This window comes from Ricinus communis, chromosome 1, assembly GCF_019578655.1.
Source record: "Ricinus communis isolate WT05 ecotype wild-type chromosome 1, ASM1957865v1, whole genome shotgun sequence".
Lineage (NCBI taxonomy): Eukaryota > Viridiplantae > Streptophyta > Magnoliopsida > Malpighiales > Euphorbiaceae > Ricinus > Ricinus communis.
Genome location: NC_063256.1, coordinates 32,793,404 through 32,813,079, shown reverse-complemented (window position 1 = coordinate 32,813,079; position 19,676 = coordinate 32,793,404). Strand labels below are relative to the sequence as shown.

General features: G+C 27.4%; 1 protein-coding gene across 1 annotated transcript; it reads left to right on the top strand.

Moving 5' to 3' along the window:
- The first annotated feature begins 10,131 nt into the window (after positions 1-10,131).
- Positions 10,132-18,112, top strand: LOC8261161 (pseudouridine-5'-phosphate glycosidase). The gene is made up of 13 exons (XM_048380070.1): positions 10,132-10,315; positions 10,421-10,514; positions 11,030-11,140; positions 11,956-12,038; positions 13,499-13,558; positions 13,677-13,737; positions 15,462-15,568; positions 15,651-15,728; positions 16,417-16,462; positions 16,548-16,668; positions 16,776-16,861; positions 17,100-17,182; positions 17,756-18,112. The coding sequence occupies exons 1-13, from the start codon at positions 10,244-10,246 to the stop codon at positions 17,777-17,779; spliced, it is 1,026 nt and encodes a 341-aa protein (XP_048236027.1). The 5' UTR covers positions 10,132-10,243; the 3' UTR covers positions 17,780-18,112.
- The last annotated feature ends 1,564 nt before the right edge of the window (positions 18,113-19,676 follow it).

The window sequence follows — 19,676 nt, the reverse complement described above, 5'->3', positions numbered from 1 at the left end:
AAATGGTTTATTTTTGTTAGAATTCTTATAAATGATTTTAAAATTGAGACGATCGCTTTAGTTGATTCTGGAGCTGATCAAAATTGTATTCAAGAAGGAATTGTACCTACACAGTTTTTTGAAAAAACAACTGAAAAATTACATACTGCAGACGGTTCAAGAATGTAAATAAATTACAAGCTCTCCAAAGTTAAAATCTGTAATGATGGATTATGTTTCTACACTTCTTTTATTTTGATTAAAAATCTTTCAGCCACTGTTATTCTTGGAACTTCGTTTTTAGCCTTGACACTCACGGTATTAAGACTAGATTATTAGGAAAAGAAATTTGTTTTAAATTTATTTTTTCTGAATAAGAAAAAGATATAAATGTTTTAAAGAAAAATTGTATTTTTAATGATCTGATTAATCAAAAGAGAAAACAAATTACTTTTTTAAATAAAGAAATTTTATCTTTAAAAATAAAAGAAGAATTAGACCTTGATGTGACAAAAGCTAAAATAAAAAATATTGAAATTTTTTTTACTAATGACTTATGTGCACCCGTTCCAAATGCTTTTTGGAATAGGAAAAAATATGTAATCTCTTTACCTTATGTTAAATATTTTTCTGAAGATAACATACCGACAAGATCATATGCTATACATATGAACGCAGAACTTGAAAACCACTGCAGAAAAGAAATTGATGAATTATTACAAAAATGATTAATTTGTAAATCTAGTTCTCCTTGGAGCTGCTATGCTTTTTATGTTTATAACGCAGCTGAAAGAGAACGAGGTGTACTCGGACTTGTTATAAATTATAAACCCTTAAATAAAGTTTTAGAATGGATCAGATACCCTATACATAATAAAAGAGATTTATTGAAAAAACTTTACAATTCAAAAATTTATTCAAAATTTGACATGAAGTCTAGTTTTTGGCAAATTCAAATTAAAGAGAAAGATCGTTACAAAACTGGTTTCAATGTTCCTTTTGGTCATTATGAATGGAATGTCATGCCGTTTGGACTAAAAAATGCACCATCAGAATTTCAAAGAATTATGAATGATATTTTTCATGATCATCAATCATTTACCATTGTTTACATTGATGATATTTTAGTTTTTTCAAATGCATTAGCACAACATTTTTCTCATTTGCATAAGTTTTATAATATAATTAAACATAATGGTTTAGTCGTTTCTGCACCAAAAATGAAATTGTGTCAAACAAAAATCAGATTTCTTGGACACCAAACTTTTGAAAATAATGTTTTACCAATTTCAAGAGTTTTAGAATTTACTTCTAAATTTCCAGATGAAATTAAAGACAAAAATTAACTGCAAAGATTTTTGGGATGTCTTAATTATGTGTCTGATTTTTTCAAAGATATTAGAATTCTCTGTAAGCCATTATTCAATCGTCTTAAGAAAAATTCAAAACCTTGGACAAAGAACATACTCGTGTTGTACAAACCATCAAACAAAAAATTTATCATTTACCCTGTCTGTCTATTCCTCATCCAGATGCCTTTCTTATAGTTGAAACAGATGCCTTTTATTTAGGTTTTGGGGGTATTCTTAAACAAAAGTTACCTAGTCAAAATACAGAGTCCTTGGTCAGATTCCACTCTAGAGCATGGAATGAAACTCAATCTAAATATTCTACTATTAAAAAAGAACTTTTATCAATTGTTTTATGTATTACAAAATTTGAAGATGATTTAGTTGGAAAATATTTTTTACTCCGTATTGATTATAGTATTGCTAAAAATATTTTGGAAAAAGATGTTAAAATTTTTGTTTCAAAACAAGTTTTTGCCAAATGGCAAGCACTTTTGAGAATATTTGATTTTGATATTGAATATATAAAAGGTTCTTCAAATTCTTTACCTGATTTTTTAACAAGAGAATTTCTACAGGGAAAGAAATCAAGCTAATTTTTATGGGCACTCCTATAAAGAAGAAGTTATCGCCAGCCGATTTTGCGGCTAACAAATCTGGACATTCTTCATCGTTGATGGTGGTATAAGACAATATCCCAAATGTAAAAGCAGTATCCAAAATTACAGAAATCAAGTCTGGTGCAATAGCTATGGACCATTTAAAAAATCTTTTGAACTTATTGGTATATTCTACTGATAATTTTATTATTTAAACGTTCATCAAATGTAATAATAAAATATTAATATATTAAATATTTTATTAAATACAAATTGAATGATATATTGAAAATAATACAGACTTTAAAATATTTCTTATTTTTGGTTGTTTATGACACATTATTTAATTGAATTGCTAGAACATGGCTCTAAGGATAAGTTTTCGCTTCCACCACTAATGACAATGATCTTTGGTCGACAAAACTGTTTGAAATTTTGCTTGATTCCCAGATTCATAATCCTTATAATTTGTCTTTTAAAGTGATTTATATTCTTAAAGATGGTGATTCTTCACCTTTAGCTATATCGTCTCGAGTCGCAACTATTCTTAAGAGCTTGATGTTTCTTCAGATACCATAAACTCTACGTGTCAACTTAAAGCCAATAGAATGAAGTTCTAGAATGTTCTCAGTAATCTATAATGATGATTTGGTAGTTGATTAATTTCTTGACGAAACTCCATTAAAAAAATTGTGCACTAGGTAATCAAATTAACTAATACATCATATTATTAATTATATATCATATTTGTTCTAATTATTATATGTTATTTCTAAATATTATAGGTCAACTAAATTAAATAGAATTTTTAATATTTTTTAAATATTAATTTTAAAGTATACTCAAATAGTTAGTTCCAATTTTATATATAGAGAATATATACTTTTAAAATATTAACGTTTATTCATTATGCTACAAACTTTTTGATGCAAAAGCTGGAGTTAGTTTGTCGAACAGGCAAGATGGCAACTTCTTTCAAATATTTAACTTAATTATTTAATAATTTGCTCTAAGATAATGCTTAATTTTGGAAAAATAATACATACTTTGTGTTTATAATATTATAACTTTACAATCCTTATATTTATCATCATCCTTATTTCTTAACCCATAGTTTTAAGTTTTATTCTTATATTGCAATATCCATAAAGTAATATATAATAGTACTTAAATGAATTTAACCCGCAGCAACGCTTCTACTGCCTTACTAGTATTTATAGAAACTTGATTAAAGTTCAGATGATTTTGTTGTAGAAATTAAACTTTAGAGATAATTTTGATAATTACTCCAAAATCCGGGGACCAAAAGCAAAAATTAATCTTATGCAAACTTATGCACATCTCAAAGTAATATAAAATTAAGTTTTAATAGGCACTGAGATTCTTATCCCCACCCCACAAGTACTAGGGCTAGTGAATTCTTTTTTCTGTTATTTATAATTTAAAAAATTATTAAAATTCATAAATCATATATTTTAAAATTTTTATATTTTTAATTAATATTTATATATGTATTTAATTTAAAATAATAACAGTAACATATATATATATATATATATATATATATATATATATATATATATATATATATATATATATATATATATATATATATTTGTAAAACTCAAAGTAAAGATCAGTTAAGGCGGGATAAGAAGATTCAATCTCATCTTTAACTCGTTGCTAGGGTGAACATTCGATCAGTTCAGTTTAACATCGAACCAAACAAAGTCTATTGAATAAATCAAATTGGTATTAAAATGAACTGAACCGAACTGAATTTTCAAATAAATCAAAATAACCGAATTATATATAAATATGAATCGAATCGAACTAAATAAGATGTAAATCATAAAAACCAAAGTGAATAAACCGAACCCAACCTAAAATTACTTAAAAATAAAATTTCATATAAAAATAAAAATAAAATTTAATAAATAATTAAAAATCAGTTATTTCGATTAATTTAAATTTTTTTTGTATAAAATCAAACCAAATCGATTAATTTTAATTTTTAAGAAAGCTAAACTAGATACACGAAATTTATATAAAAAAATAACTCGAACAAGAATTGGTTTGGTTTGGTTTTCAATTTTTTGTGAATTTTGCTTACCCCTACTAATTACGGTGGAAACATATGAGATTTTTTGTTCAGTTATAGACATTAATAAATTTTGTATTTAAACATATTAGATGTTATCATCTCTAATTTTATTTCTCTCAAGAATAAATTATCTTCTTTAATGGGTAGTTACAATAGTTAAAATTCTTAAAGAAGTTATCAAAGAGAAAGAAAGAGAGAGTTATTAACAAGAACAAAAAAAATTTCCTTTTGTTCTATAAGTTTTTGTTCTCCATTTTTTCTTTAAAGAAAAAATAAGTTTAAAGAATGATGATTGGTCTTTGATTGAGAGTTATCCCTCTCTTTTATTTGTGCTTTAATTTTTAATTCAATAATTCTATATTTGTTAGATTTGATTTAGTTCTTACATTTTATTATTATAATTGTTCTTTTTTTATTATTAAGTGTTCTTTTAGGTCTTTTATTATGAGAGTTTTAATAACTTGAATACAAAGTTTAAGAGTGACTCTTCTTTAATTAGACTCGTACAAAACAGAAAAGTCATTAAATGGAGTGTATGTAATGAAAAAAACATTTCAAAACTTTATTAATGTGATTGAAGATCTTCAATCTATTTTTTTTTATTATCCTTATAATGATGTGATTTTATGTCAATGTGTACAAATTTATTCCTATAGACTAAAACTATGATAATTCTCTTAAAAAAGACATGTTATTTAAGTCTTGCAAACATGTATTTTGAGTTATCAACTAGAAAAAAGTAATTTAATAACTTGCAATTGCATTTATCTCAATGTAAAAAACTATTTAATGCAAGTTTCTAAACACTTGAAGTTAAAGTCAAACAATCAAATTTATAATAATAATAATAATAATAATAATAATAATAATAATAATCAAATCAATCGTATCGATGACTATGGACATAATTTCGATTTAATTTGAGGGTGAACCTAAGCATCCATTTTCTAGATTTAGATATCGAAAAATCTAATGATGAGAGTTACTGCCTATCTCGAGTCTCAACAGGTTGAGGACGGGTAAATCCAAGTTAGGGTTGAGAATAATTGAATCAAAATTGCTTTTCTAGAACCAATTTAGATCTAATTGACAGAAAAGTTAAGTTTATGGGAGTAAACAACAATTATTACACGTTTAGGGACTAAACCATAAAAAAATTTAGAAATTTTTGTCCCCTAAGCCAATTAGCTCTGTATACAGCTGAATCGGCTATACATAGAGTCGATGGGCTCTAAGAGTCCCGATTGGCTTATTTTTTGAAATTCGATATCATTTTATGTATATTTTGACTTAAAACGCCAAAATTGAAAAAAAAAAGCTTCCAGAATATATTTAATAATAATTATTAGAATTTAAAATAGATTTATTTGAATTTTAAGGATTTTATTTATTTATTGGATATTAATCTAAATTTAAAGGATTAAATCATCTGATAAGGGAAAGTAATCAGTTCTTTTTAAATTTAAATAATTCAGAGTTTATTTATTCCTCTAGGGTTTCCTAAAATTCTACTGCTATAAATAGAATAAGACATTCTAGGTCTAGGGTTAGCTACTGTTTGCACTTATTAACTAAAAAGACTATGTTCATTAAAAGAAATGAGTATAGATAACTAAAGAATATGTCATGAAAGAAAGAACTTCAGATTAAGAAACTCTTTTCGAAATGACAAAAGCTTTCTCAAATCCAAGCAGTACTGGATTCTCAACTGATTTTTAATTCCACTACCTCATCATCTCTAGAGACTCAAAGATTAGCACTCTAGGATGATAACTTAATGGTTCTCCAAATTTAGCATCATCAAGAATCCTCTTCTTGTTATTGGTTCTTTTACTTTATGATTTTAGAAACATGATTAGAATAATTTTTATTATTTCATATGATTTACATGATTATATTTAAGCTTTCTTTATGAATCAACATGCTTCTGTTATGCTGGATTTTAAATATGATAACATGATACATGTTGGGTCTAAAATATAATAACATGATATATGGTGAATTTTGAATATGATGATTTGAATGATTAGGATAATATATTAGATTTATGTTTTTCTCATGTAATTATGTGATTACATCTATTTTTTAGAGTTACATGTTCAAATCTAGAATCTGCCATGTAAGGTCATTGTCTTATGTTAGTTTATCTTTTTTATTTTCATGTTTGCACTATTTTATGTATTTTGGTCTAGTTTAATTCATGTTTATGTCCTTTATCTTATTACTTTTTGAATTTTAATCATATTTTTATTTTATGTGCATGTTAAATCGGCTTCTAGGTGAGGAGATCAAGAAAAAAATGCAGAACTGACCATGACCATGACCAAGCCCTAGAGCTGATCTGCTCTGTGGAGTGTTGATTCGGCTCTGCGCTGGACTAATCAGCTCTATGACCTAGGCCAATTGGCTCTTCACCAATTTTGGCCTATTTTCAGATTTTATTCAATTTTTTGACACTATAACTTATTTTATGCATTTTTCTCTTGCTTTGTAGTTGTAGTAGGGTTATAATAGCTAGATTTAATTTTTTACATTTTATTTTTATTTTATTTTGGATGTAGCCTAATTAAAACTAGATATATAGACACTAGGCTTTACAATTAGACTTGGCATGAAAATTATAGTCCATTAGGTTAAAGGATAGTAAATTAGGAATAAACTAAAATTCATGTAAACTTAGTAGACCTTTGCCATATTTTTAATTAACTAATAAATCACATTAGAATATGATCATTTAATTGGGCATTAACATAAAAAGTAGTCCATTCATATTTAAAGGCTAATAATTAAGTACATGACTTGTAATTGGGCTAGACTATGTGGACTTTTTATACATAATCGGATAGCTAGTTAGGTTAATTATTTAAATGAGAATTGGACTTAAATAAAATGGGCTAGACTTAGGTGGACCTCACATACTGTAATGATTTACTATAAAGATTATATTTGTTGTGTTTGTAGGGAATAACCTGTTAAATAATAAAATTAAAGATAAAGATACACAAACAAGAAAGTTGGTTTCCGAATTCATCTCTAGATGTGATAAAATTTCCTTATAGAATAAAAAAAAACCACTCAATTAGTAAAATATCCGGATGAATTATCCAGGTGGTGACTCTAAAACTTTCGTACTAGTCATTGTGAGTAGTTAACATGTTTCTTTTAGGTTGCAAAACCTTGCAGTGTTGTAGTTGCTAGAGACACTTAGGTGTACGTCCGAAATCAATACCCACAGTGACTTCCACTCCTCCTTAATCAAATTCACCAAAGGTTTATTCATTTAAGTTTGGTTTCGATTGAATTCTAATTCAAGAACTAAATGGTTTCAGTTTTAATTTCAATTAATCTAGACCGAATTATAAAAAAAAAGTCTATTTTTATATTAAAATATGTTTCAAAAATTACATATTACATAAAAACTTTTGATATTAATTTTTAAAAATTCTTACAAAATTATATTCCCAATCATCTTATCTTAGAATATTAAAAAGATATTTGGAATTTACTTAATTATATTCTAAAAAATGTTAATAATTTCCTTATATAGTAAAATTTTATATTTAGCCGCAAATCAATTAATTAATTATGTAAGCAGTAATAAAATATTTTATAAGAATCTAATATCTTTATTGTCTTAAAAAAAGAAAAAATAACATATAAAACTAACATTTGATTTTTAGAAATTAGGGGTCATCAATTTATTGGTAACAAAAGTCATAAACCATTAAATTAAAAATTTAAAATTTTCCCTCCTTTAAAAACATCATATATATAACAAATAATTAAATTATTCAAACCAGAGATTGACTTGTTGACTAAACTTCTCTTATGCTATATATATATATATATATATATATATATATATATATATATGTGTGTATGTGTGTGTGTGTGTGAAATTTTTTTTTAAATTCAGCCTTAAATCAATCAATTGATTATATAAGATAGTCATAAAATGTAAAAAAATGTTACACATTTCATCATTTTTTGTCCATCTCTTACCTACTTAACGTGGCATTTACTATTTTTAAAAACAGTTTTATAAAAAAATAGTAGATGCCACATTACACATGAGCAAAGAAGTGAGACAAGAGTAAATAAATGATGTAATATTAATTTAAAATATAAATATGTAAAAAAATGTAAAATCACCTAATTAATTCAAGAAATCATTATTTTCATTGCCTTAAAATAAATACTATATAAAACTAACATTTACTATATGTCACAGAAAATAAATTAAAAGATTTAATCATTTTAAATATTTAGTTTACATTATTAATATTTAATAGAGATAAATATAAAAGAAAGTACTTATAGTATTATGGTTCTTTTTTTAAATAAAAAGACGTATAAGGTTCCAGATCATGATGGGACAAAGATATTTTACTGTTAAAAAGTCTTGATTTAAAAGAATAGAGCTATTTTCACTCCGCTTAGTCATCATTATCAAATTACATGTGTGTGATAACATGAGTTTAGAGCTTAACAACTTATAATTTCATTATTTGACCATTAAATCACGGTTTAGGAAGTCATTGATTTGATAAGATCGATTAAGGTCAGACAATAACGTTTTGACTTATTAAATTCTAAACTCATATTATCAAATATGAGAAATGCAATAATGATGATGGATCGAAATGAAGTTGGCTAAACCCTTACCGATTGATTTTTTTAATAGTGGAATACTTCTTTTTATCATAATTTCTATATGCCTCATTTTGTTTTAAAAAAATTACATACTTTAAATTGTCAAATAGAGAAACCATAAAGTACTTTTTTATACTTATTCCTATTTAATAACAATTAAAACTTTTAAATAATATGAAAAAGTATGTTCCTTACAACTTTCCTTTTAAGTTTTAGTGCATAACAATCATATATAATATTTTGTCCAATTCAGACCGATTGTAGTATAAATTTAATAAGGAATAAAGTATAATTTGACCACTGGTCTTGTTGTCTAGATTTTATTTTTAATTTTATAAATATTTAACTTAGACTTTTACATATTTAACTTGTCTAGGCTTTTTTTTTAACAAAGCTTATCTACGTATTAAGAGCGTGATTTATATAGTTTATAGAAAGACAATAAATATAATAAAAATTATAAAAATTATTTATTTTTAAAATTATATTAAATTATTAAAATAAAAATTTTAAATCAAAGGATAATAAAAATAGTATTATTTATTGATGTTATTACAATATTTTATTTTCTTTTTGATAATAATGGCGAAGTGACTAAAGTCATGGTGATGGTAAGAGGATGGAGATGTGGAGATGAGAACGATGCAATATAAATAGTTTATTTTTTTTTATAATTATTTATCATTTAATTAAATTAATTTTATTAATTATAATAAATTATAAAATAATTTCTGACAATTATTATACATTTTTTATTCATCAAGAGAATGATTCTGATTTTTTAGTTTTATTTAAATATAATTAATTTGAATGAAATAAATAGAAATTAGATCAAAATATTCATAAAATTTAAATAAAATTAACTTAAATTTGCATGATAAAATTAATAATTAAATTGAACGTTATTTTATTTAACAAAAAAAAATATCAAGACCGCATTGTTCTCCTACTCTAAATTTTTAATCTAGTATAGCAATCCCTACATATAGAGATTAAAAAAAAATACTATATAAGAGTATTTTTCTTTTTAATTGCGATATATGTATATTTATATTTTTAGACTTTAATAATTTAATTAGTTTAGCATTTTAATTTTTACTGTAATTTAATAAAATATTTAAATTTATTTTTTATAATATATTTTAATATATTTTGATATATATTTTGACTCAATTCATCTATATATATTACATAAAAATATATTACTAAAGAAATAAAATTCAGATATGTTAAGTTAAATAAAAATTTTACATATTTAAATATTAGAAAAGATTTTAGATATATATTAAATTAAATAAAAAGATTAGAATATTAATTTAACTAATCCATAAAAATATAGGAGCATAAATTTACATTTCACCTTCCTTAATTAATTATATATATTTCTTTTGTGGAACCTTAGTTAGGAATTTTAACAGCCCGAATACTGCTGTTTTTTCTTTCTTTAAAAGGAAATACTGCTGGTTTATAATGTCGCGGAAAAAGCTATTTCTAGGGGAACGCAATCAATAAAATTTGTTCTGGTCCGTCAGTGACACACTGTTCAGTCACTCCCCAAAATGATTTCTTCAGCTGTGTCGAGATTATCCAATCTTCATGGACATCTTCACCCTTCAGACTCAATCACCAAAGTAATTCCTTTTAATGCATCTTTCTACATGTCGAATATACTGTTTCTCCTTGGATTATGAATCATGATTGTAATTTTGTTGATGGGTTTTCTTTTTTATTTATAGGTTGATGGATTGCTGAAGGTATCTCCAGAGGTTTCTGAAGCTTTATCATGTGGGCATGCTGTTGTTGCGTTAGAATCCACTATTATTTCCCATGGTAATGATAATAATCTCAATTCACTTACTTGATATGCCTTTCTGTGTTACTCCCTTTTTACTTTTGTTTACTATCAGTTTTAATTTCTTTTCTGTTTTGTTCTATGGAATATGATAAACCCTGAACTCCTTTTCAAAATTCTGGGCATAGGATTGGAATTTTTATATGTCCCATTTTAATCTTTGTTAGAAAATTTCTTAAGTCAATTTTGTTTTCCTAAAAATAGCAGTCTTTTCATTAAAATAGTTCATGGAGTTTAATACATTGTTGATTTACCACTCAATTTCTATAGTTGCATCATACTCTTTGAAAAGAACTTATTCAAACTAGTTGTACTAGATTTGTTCATGCTTCTGTTTGCAGTACTGTCATAGATTAATAGTTGTTGAAAGCTTTCCCATTCTTGTAAAACAAATAAGGGCAAGTTCATGGCATGCAGGCTTATTTTTGTTACGCAATTTAAGTATGGAATAAATATTGCCTAGCATGGCTCGTGTTTTTGGTCTTATGTTTAGGTATGCCATATCCCAAAAATTTGGAGACTGCAAAAGAGGTGGAGGCAATTGTGAGGAAGAATGGAGCAGTTCCTGCTACAGTCGCAATTTTAGATGGCATACCATGCATAGGTTTGAATGTCAAACTTGTACTTTCAGAATTGCAATTAGATTGATCTCGACTATGTGTTATATGTTTATCTTGCGTCTTTGAGTAGGGGTGAGCAAATGGTCGGTTAGGTTCAAAATCGAACCAAACTGAAAAAGAAAAGGAAAACTGAAATTACTGAAAGATGAAAGTGAACCGAACTGAAAAATTCATTTTTTTTTTTATTTTTTCAGATTAAATTATAATTATTTATATAGTCTTAAAAGTATTTCTTTCAAAACTGTACTCATATTTTTTATACGTAACTATATTTTAAGTGACATAAATATCTTTCAAAATATTAAAATTTAATGATATATTTAAAATTTTTAATAATAAATATTAAATCTTCAGGTGATTCGCTTTACTGATTATTATTATTTTTTTTTTCAAAAAACGAACAGAACCTAAGCGTAGTTTGCTCGGTTTTCAGATTCTTTCAAACCTGAACCGAAACCGATTTACACTAATAATGGCTTTGGTTCAGTTTTACTCACCCCTATCTTTGAGTTCATAAGAATCCACAAAAAGACTTGCCTACTTGTCTAAAGTCAAGCATTAGAGATTATCTAAATCAATGTCATATAGGAATTAGAGCTCAACATTGTGATATCTGTATAATAAAGTTATATTATAGCTTCAAATTTCAATGTGAGAACTTTGGCAGGAAGCTTACCTTGATCATTGTGGGGTTGGATGTTCCCTTGATCATTGTGTTTCCCTGCAATTATGGAAGATTTGAAGTTTTTTATCTGTCTCTCTCTGTCATATTGTTGCCTAACATTGTTGTGTGAATTAGGCTTAAGCATGGAAGATCTAGAGAGACTTGCTACTCTAGGACCTAGAGCAAAAAAGACTGCTCGAAGGGACATTGCTTATGTTGTGAGTAGATTTGAGTATTACTTAAATGTTCTTTACTTATGGGCTTTCTCTAATAATTCATTTATTTCAGTACTGTAATGTGGTTTTTTTCTCTAATATATTTTTTTAATATAACAATAATTTTCCATGAAAATGTTTATGTTTAAATCATGCATAGCGATGTTAAAATTTCACTTGAAAGATTACTGCATTTCAAATGACTTGAGTTAATGAAAAGGACAAAGAAGTTTACTTTTTCATGGTGCACCAACACGAAATTAGATCACTATATTTATTTGGCAGAATAGCATTGATGATTTGTCACAATGTTCATCAAATTTGTGTTGTTAATAGACCGGCAAGAGCGAGGACCATGACTGAATTGGTCTAAAATTAGCTGCCACAGACTGTAATAACTAATTTTAAATGACTTGAGGAATTGTCTCAGCATTGTGAAATGACTCATTATGAGTCCATTACAAAACAGGTTTATTCATTGACAAGGTTGTGGCTTCTAACATTACCTCATTGAAAAGGAAGTAGCCATGTAAAAGCATTTCATGGAGAAATTTCATTAGAGTCCTCTGAATAACTCTAATGAATTGTTTGCTGCAGAAGCTAAATGAAATTTTATTTTTCTCATTTTGATGAGATCCTAATTCCTATGTCTCGTTGGATTTATTTTAAATTAATGATATAGTCTTGGAAAAGATACAGTTGCTGGAAAAGTGATGATTTTCAATTTTGACACATAAGAGAGTAATATGTGCGTGCATGATAGTTTTTGCCATTCCCATAATCTTCTCCACCCTAGCGGACTACAGACTAATGCCTTTTGATGTCGATTCCAAAATTTTCCCAGTTGAAGCGGTTCTAATTAATTGTCTCAGTCGGCATAACAAATGGTAATAATAATAATAATTTCTTAAGTTTCTGCCTTGCAAGCGATTTTTGGTTCCATCTTGAATAGCAATATGTGAGACGACAACAATGAATCATACATCAGGGCTGTTGGACTCGGGAACTGATCTCATCTCAATTTCTTTTTATAAATTTATACCCTTAAGGTTGTCTATCAAGCAGAAAAATTTTTTCTTGCATTTTATTAGATGAACAGTTTGATATGAGAGATCAGATAATTTCTCAGAACTGGCCAATTCTTGCACCTACCTGTTCCCTATGTCTGATGCATAGAAGATTCTTTCCATGAATAACTGCTCAACATTTTCACATTTGCATCTTTTATCTTCAGCTTCAGGCTTCTGTTGTTTCTGATAGCAGACAGTGGGGTTTATGTTGAGATGGTTGCATCAGCAAATTGACTTAAATATTTCTACCTTTATTAATTGAGAAAATGATAGTTTGATACTAACTTTATCATTGTTGTTTTTCTCCAGATTTTGACCAGTACTCTAATTTTAAGATCTCCTGTTAATAATTTTTGCATCTAACTTCTAGGTTCTTGTTTATTCTTTCTCTAGGTGGCCACCAGAGGGAATGGTGCGACTACTGTTTCTGCAACCATGTATTTTGCTTCTATGGTTATGATTCTAAGTCTAAAAAATTCATGACCACATCATGAAAGCAAATTTTTCTTTTCCCCTTAATTCTTTTGTTCACTATGTAGATCTCAATAAGATAAATATTAAATTCATGCAGGTAGGCATATCTGTGTTTGTCACAGGAGGAATTGGAGGAGTTCATAGACACGGAGAACACAGTATGTTCTCTTCCATCCATATCTTTCTCTGATAAGAGTATTTGGTGCAGTTTGCTTTTTCATACTTGTCATACAACATATGTTCAGACACTATTCCTAATATACATGTTGCTTTCCAAATTGTGTATGCCTAAACAAATTTACTCGAACTTTCATCTAATACATCTATTATCACTTTATCGGTCGAGTGGTACATTTAATAATTTGGAATGGGTACAGATGGACCATTTAATAGGTACAGAAATGATTCATCTTGTTTAAAGAAATCCAGAAAGCCGATATATTCCATTATTTTAGTGCAGCTACCAAGAAAACAGATAGTTTATTCGTTATATGTATTAGTTTTCATGAAGTATTGTGCTACAAATGCAAGTGTATATATCCTCTCTCTTCCTCTCTCTCTCTCTCTCTCTCTCTCTCATCCTTATCCTACTGTACTATTAAAAGTTTCTCCAATTCTATCATTTTCTGGTTGCACATTTCAACTTAATATATTACCATCCTATTCAATTGATCACTTCGACAACCTTTTCTTTTTCATAAGCTCTAATACTTCTTATGCAAGGTAGACTTGTACAAACTCAGTGACAAACTTTGGAGTCTGTATTGACAGATAAGCAGATTATTTCATAGGATTTATGATAATTGCTCTGTATTTCATCACAGTTCACAACCAAAAAATTGCCATGTGCCCCATTCTAAAATTTGTGAAAGCAATTAATTGATGGAGATGACAAACTGAGATGTTCTCGTCACTGGTGAAAGCTGTGTCCCATGGGAATAGCTAGGGCAGGATATGAATGATCAAAGTCCTATAATGATTACACAATAAAAGAAACAATGATTAAGTTTTCAAGATAAAAATGGATGATAGAGAAGTTTCAGCAAAGCACAATGAATTTGGACTTGACGAGGCACAACTTCAATATCAAGGAGACATTAGTCTCAATAATGTATGACAAATATTATTGAGACGGAAAGGATGTAGTCAAGAATATCAATATAGTAACTGGGTTAAGAATGAGAGTGATATGTTCTCATCAATCAACCGTTTTAGCTCAAGAAAATCCCCTTCTTATAATAAGAATAGATCTGCCAACCATCAGTATCTTCTTATAAATGGGAAGTATATTTGAAGTTTTACAGATTTCCTACTTGTGCATATTTGAAGTTCTATAGTTTTTACACTTGCATGCTTTATATGATTTCAGTTTTTGTACTTCATATGGAACCTTGTAAAGCAAGCACTCAAGGTAACCTGTCTTAGGTTTGTATGTTCATCATCCAAACAGTCTAGAATTAAGATAGCCATTTTGGGATTTATTATGTGTTATGGTGAATCTGCAAAAGAAGGAGCACATTACTTGCAAATCTGTCATTGGTCACCGTAGAATGAGAGAGAGTAAATCAACATCATTTATGACAGTTTTTGTCACAAATTAAGTTCATTTTCTAAAAGGAGTAACCTGTTAATCATACAGCATTAATAACAGTATCAGCTGTAATTGTTGTTAATGTTCTCTGTCATGAAATAAGCAATGTTTTAGCTCTCATCATGTATGATATTACAGTCATATATTCATTATAAAACTGTTGATGATCATATAGGTTCCTCTATTTTTTGTTATAAAAAAATTAACACTGTTTAAGAGAATAGTAACCATCCTTTAAATGGATGCTGATTGTAGCAATTGAGATATTTTCTTTTCACATTTTCTTGGCAGCAATGGATGTATCCTCTGATCTCACCGAGCTCGGCAGGACACCGGTTGCTGTTATCTCTGCTGGAGTGAAATCTATATTGGATATTCCCAGGACCCTTGAGTATTTGGTAAATGTAACATCTTTTTTTCTATAATTTTATTTTGAAGCTATTCATCTTTTCATAATAAATCTCACACTTGTAAATACAGGAAACTCAAGGAGTTTGTGTTGCTACCTACCAAACCAATGAATTTCCTGCTTTTTTCACAGAAACCAGTGGCTGTAAGGTACTAATGGTCAAAGTTCATTTTTCTCTAAGATAGGCTTGAGTTACAAGCAGCATCGTCATCATAGGCAAGATGAACTATTAACTTCAGGGTCTATAATGTTGGCATGTAGAAGAGGAAACCAAATATAAAACATAAATCTTAGGGGTCATTTCAATTAAGGGATTTTAGATGAGGGATTTTATAAAATCTATGGATTTAACTTAAATCCATCGTTTGACAAGTAAAAAAGTGGTATAAATCTATGGATTTTAAGAAATCCCTCATCGTCCAAAATCTCTCATTTTGTAGGGCTTAAAGTCCAAAATCTACCATTTTAAAAGAATGATAGATTGTTATATTACCTTTTATTCCAATATTGTCCCTAATAAATTTATCTTATTCCAAAATTGTTCTTAACTTTGAAAGAAACCGTTGTTTTTATGTTTAATCCAAATAATGGAATTTTGAAAATCCATGGATTTTGATTAAATCCATAGTTTCCAAAATCCCTCAACTCAAACAATACCTTAAAGTAATCTTCCTTGCCAGAAAAGCTTATAGCCAAATGAGTCCAGAATTATCAGAAAAATTTACAGTTGCATCCACAAAATACAAACTAGCATGAAATAGTTGATTGTGAGATAGTTTGGTTAAAAACACTGTTTCTCTTAATAAATTCACTGTTTGATTTCTGATTATAATGTAGGCACCTTGTCGTGTAGACTCTCCAGAGGACTGCGCTCGGCTGATAGGTAAATGAAGTTCTATTATCTTAGCTTTTTTCATTCCTCCACAATGAGAATTAAGTTAATTATGTTTGATTTTTGTTAATTGCAGATGCTAATATGAAGCTTAAACTTGGGAATGGAATTCTGATTGCTGTTCCAATCCCAAAAGAACATTCGGCTTCTGGAAACTTGATCGAGTCGGCCATACAAAGTGCCCTTAGGGAAGCCAGGTTGAAAACTTTGTTTACCTGATCCTATGTCCTATGTTGCTCTCTAGTTTCTATTAACTTTGTTTTCTTTCTGCATTTAATTTGCCACAATTAAACTGAATCTTCAGGGATAAGAATATAACAGGCAATGCTGAAACCCCCTTCTTGCTTGCCAGAGTGAATGAAGTAACTGGAGGTGTCTCACTGGCATCGAGTATCCTTTCTCTTATTCCTAATATTAATCTTAATTTTGGGAGTTTCGATGTTTGTGCAATTATTTTAATTTGGTTTTGTGGCATTCATAGTCAATGAAGATGAGTATTTAAACTGTTACAGGGATAACTGAGACAATTTACTTATTTATGTGATAAAAGAAGCTACTTTGTAAGGTTTTAGCATTGTCTTAGTTGTGTATTTGATCAAGTACTTTAATTTGCTTAACTAGTCTTTAGATATCGCTCTTGTAAAAAACAATGCTCTTCTTGGTGCAAAGATTGCAGTAGCCCTTGCTCAGCTCAGAGAAGGATTGATAAAGGTGAGGATTTAGTTCATCTCTGCCTTAATGTGTATCTTGCTAGCAACTACTGGATGAAAAACTTGCGAGTTAAGCTGAAGGAAAGACCCGCCATTATTACGATTTTTTCTTTCTCTATCAAGTTTGGCACAAGTTTGGCATGTTAACTAAACTACTCGAAAGAAAGTTTACACCATAAGCTGATGGGGAAAATCTTTTTTTACAAAAAAGAAAATCTATATACCCTTGGTCCAACTAATGGAGTGAAAAATCACCCTCTTAGTCTTTGCATTTCTATGACTTGAGCTTTCCCAAATAATTTATTGATTGTAGCTACGTATTTGCATTAGCACTTGCTGCATTTTCTGAAGGGATAAAACGCAAGCACCAAGTACTGGAGCATACGAAACAGTGCACTTACCAGGATCCCCTTTTTTAATCTAAAATTAACTTTTCAAGCATGGTTTTGTTCCAGTGCTCAGAGTCCTATAATTTCCTTATAGTTTCCATGTTAATTTTCCTGATGTGCTCTACAGTTTACACATTCCTGATTCTAATATCACTGTTAATATCTACATTGATGTCCAATTTCAGACAGATAATTCTGATTCTGAGTGAGGGTTCATCATGCAACCAATCATCTGGCAGGCTGGGCTCCTTTTCTTAGATCATCCCCCTTCTTGCTCCAGCTCTAAAGACAAGGATTGATCAACGATTATCCATGGCCATGAGTTCTTACATTAGCGGCAACAACCTGGTGGATGGAGTTTTCTTGAAGTTGAACGTTGCATTCCTCAGAATGTAGTTTCATCTACATCACCCTTGTTACCAGACACCTTTAGTTGTCAAGTTTTTGTTTGTTTACACCCTCGAAACCGCCTGCAACTTGTCATTGACCTTGGAGTCCTATCATTTGGTATATATATATATATATATAATTTGATTATTTAATCATTTTAATAATTTAACAAACATTTAAATTCTGCTTTATAACTTTTTAAAAAACTTATAGTTTTTAGTTAATTTAATAAACACTTGAAGTTGGTTTCTTAATAATATTTAAATATCTATATGCCATATGCATGGATATTTATTCAATGTTAAGGTGTTACAAGTGATTAAATGATTTAGATTTAAATATCTAAATATTCATTTAGTCTTTACTAATTTTTTTTTTTCACATGTGATGCATATAAATATGAATTATTTAATTCGTTATTACTTAAAAAAATAAAATATATATTTTTAAATTTAGTATTATAAACATTTCTAATATTAAAATAATAGTAAAAAAATTTATTATATTAAATTTATTTATAAATGAATCATTTTATAGCTTATAAAATCTATACTAATTACTTTTATAGCTAAAAATAAATAAATTTAATATTTTATTAAAGAAATTAAAATCTATATATATATTATAAAAGTATATTAATTTAATAAAAATAATTGTATATAATGATTTTATCTATAAATAAAAGGTAGCAAATGCTTTTTAATATGAATTTTTTTATTTTAATGAATTAACCTTTATTCTAATATTTTATTTAGGTTTAGATATCTAAAGTACATTTAAGTCATTATTATTATTTGGGATAAGTATAATTAAATAAATTTGATAATTTACTTTTCAAGAATTTTTGAAGTGTAGAAAAGAAAATTATTCAAATTATTATTTTAATTTTGTAAGATTTTTATGCTCCAATCATGTCAATTACTTTAAAGTTATAGTTAATAATCTAATGATAGGATCATTAAGCTGAAGATTTTATATGCTATGTCTAATATATACTAATAAAAATATGTTATCATAGATAACTCTTATAATATACATACTTTATTTTAAGAGAAAATAACATATTTATATTATGTTAACAATAATAATTTAATTTCATGTAAAATTTACTTTACATATCACCATGCTTTATTTACAAAATATAAAAATTTAATTTTAATATATAAATATAAATATAAAACATAAAGTTGTATTCATTTTTATTGCATTATGACTACGATTATCGATATAATCTTAAATTTATGTAGTCTTATATGAAGTAGTTAAATTTATATAATTTTAGGATTGTATTTTAATTAAAATCAATATTAATTAAATTAATTAACAATCAAGTTAATATACTTCAATTAGAGCACTAATATTATCATTACGTTATTTTTATTCTTCTTATTATTATTTTATATGCACCTAACAATATAAGTCTTAATTATTATATATGTTTTGTTTTTTGATTAATCAGATAACATGTTACAAGATTGAGTTTAAATAAATAACAAAACAAAACCCTTTTCTTATAGTGTATATAACTATTCCGTATTGCTATTATAAAATTATGATGACATTGTTAGCATTTGGCTTCAATTAATAATATTTTTAGCTTCTTTAACGAATCTTTTGCACTATTAATTTGTGTAACGGCTCAATGATATCATCTCGATATGTTTTATATATTAATAAATAGTGAACACCTATAAATTTGCATATAAATTTATACAA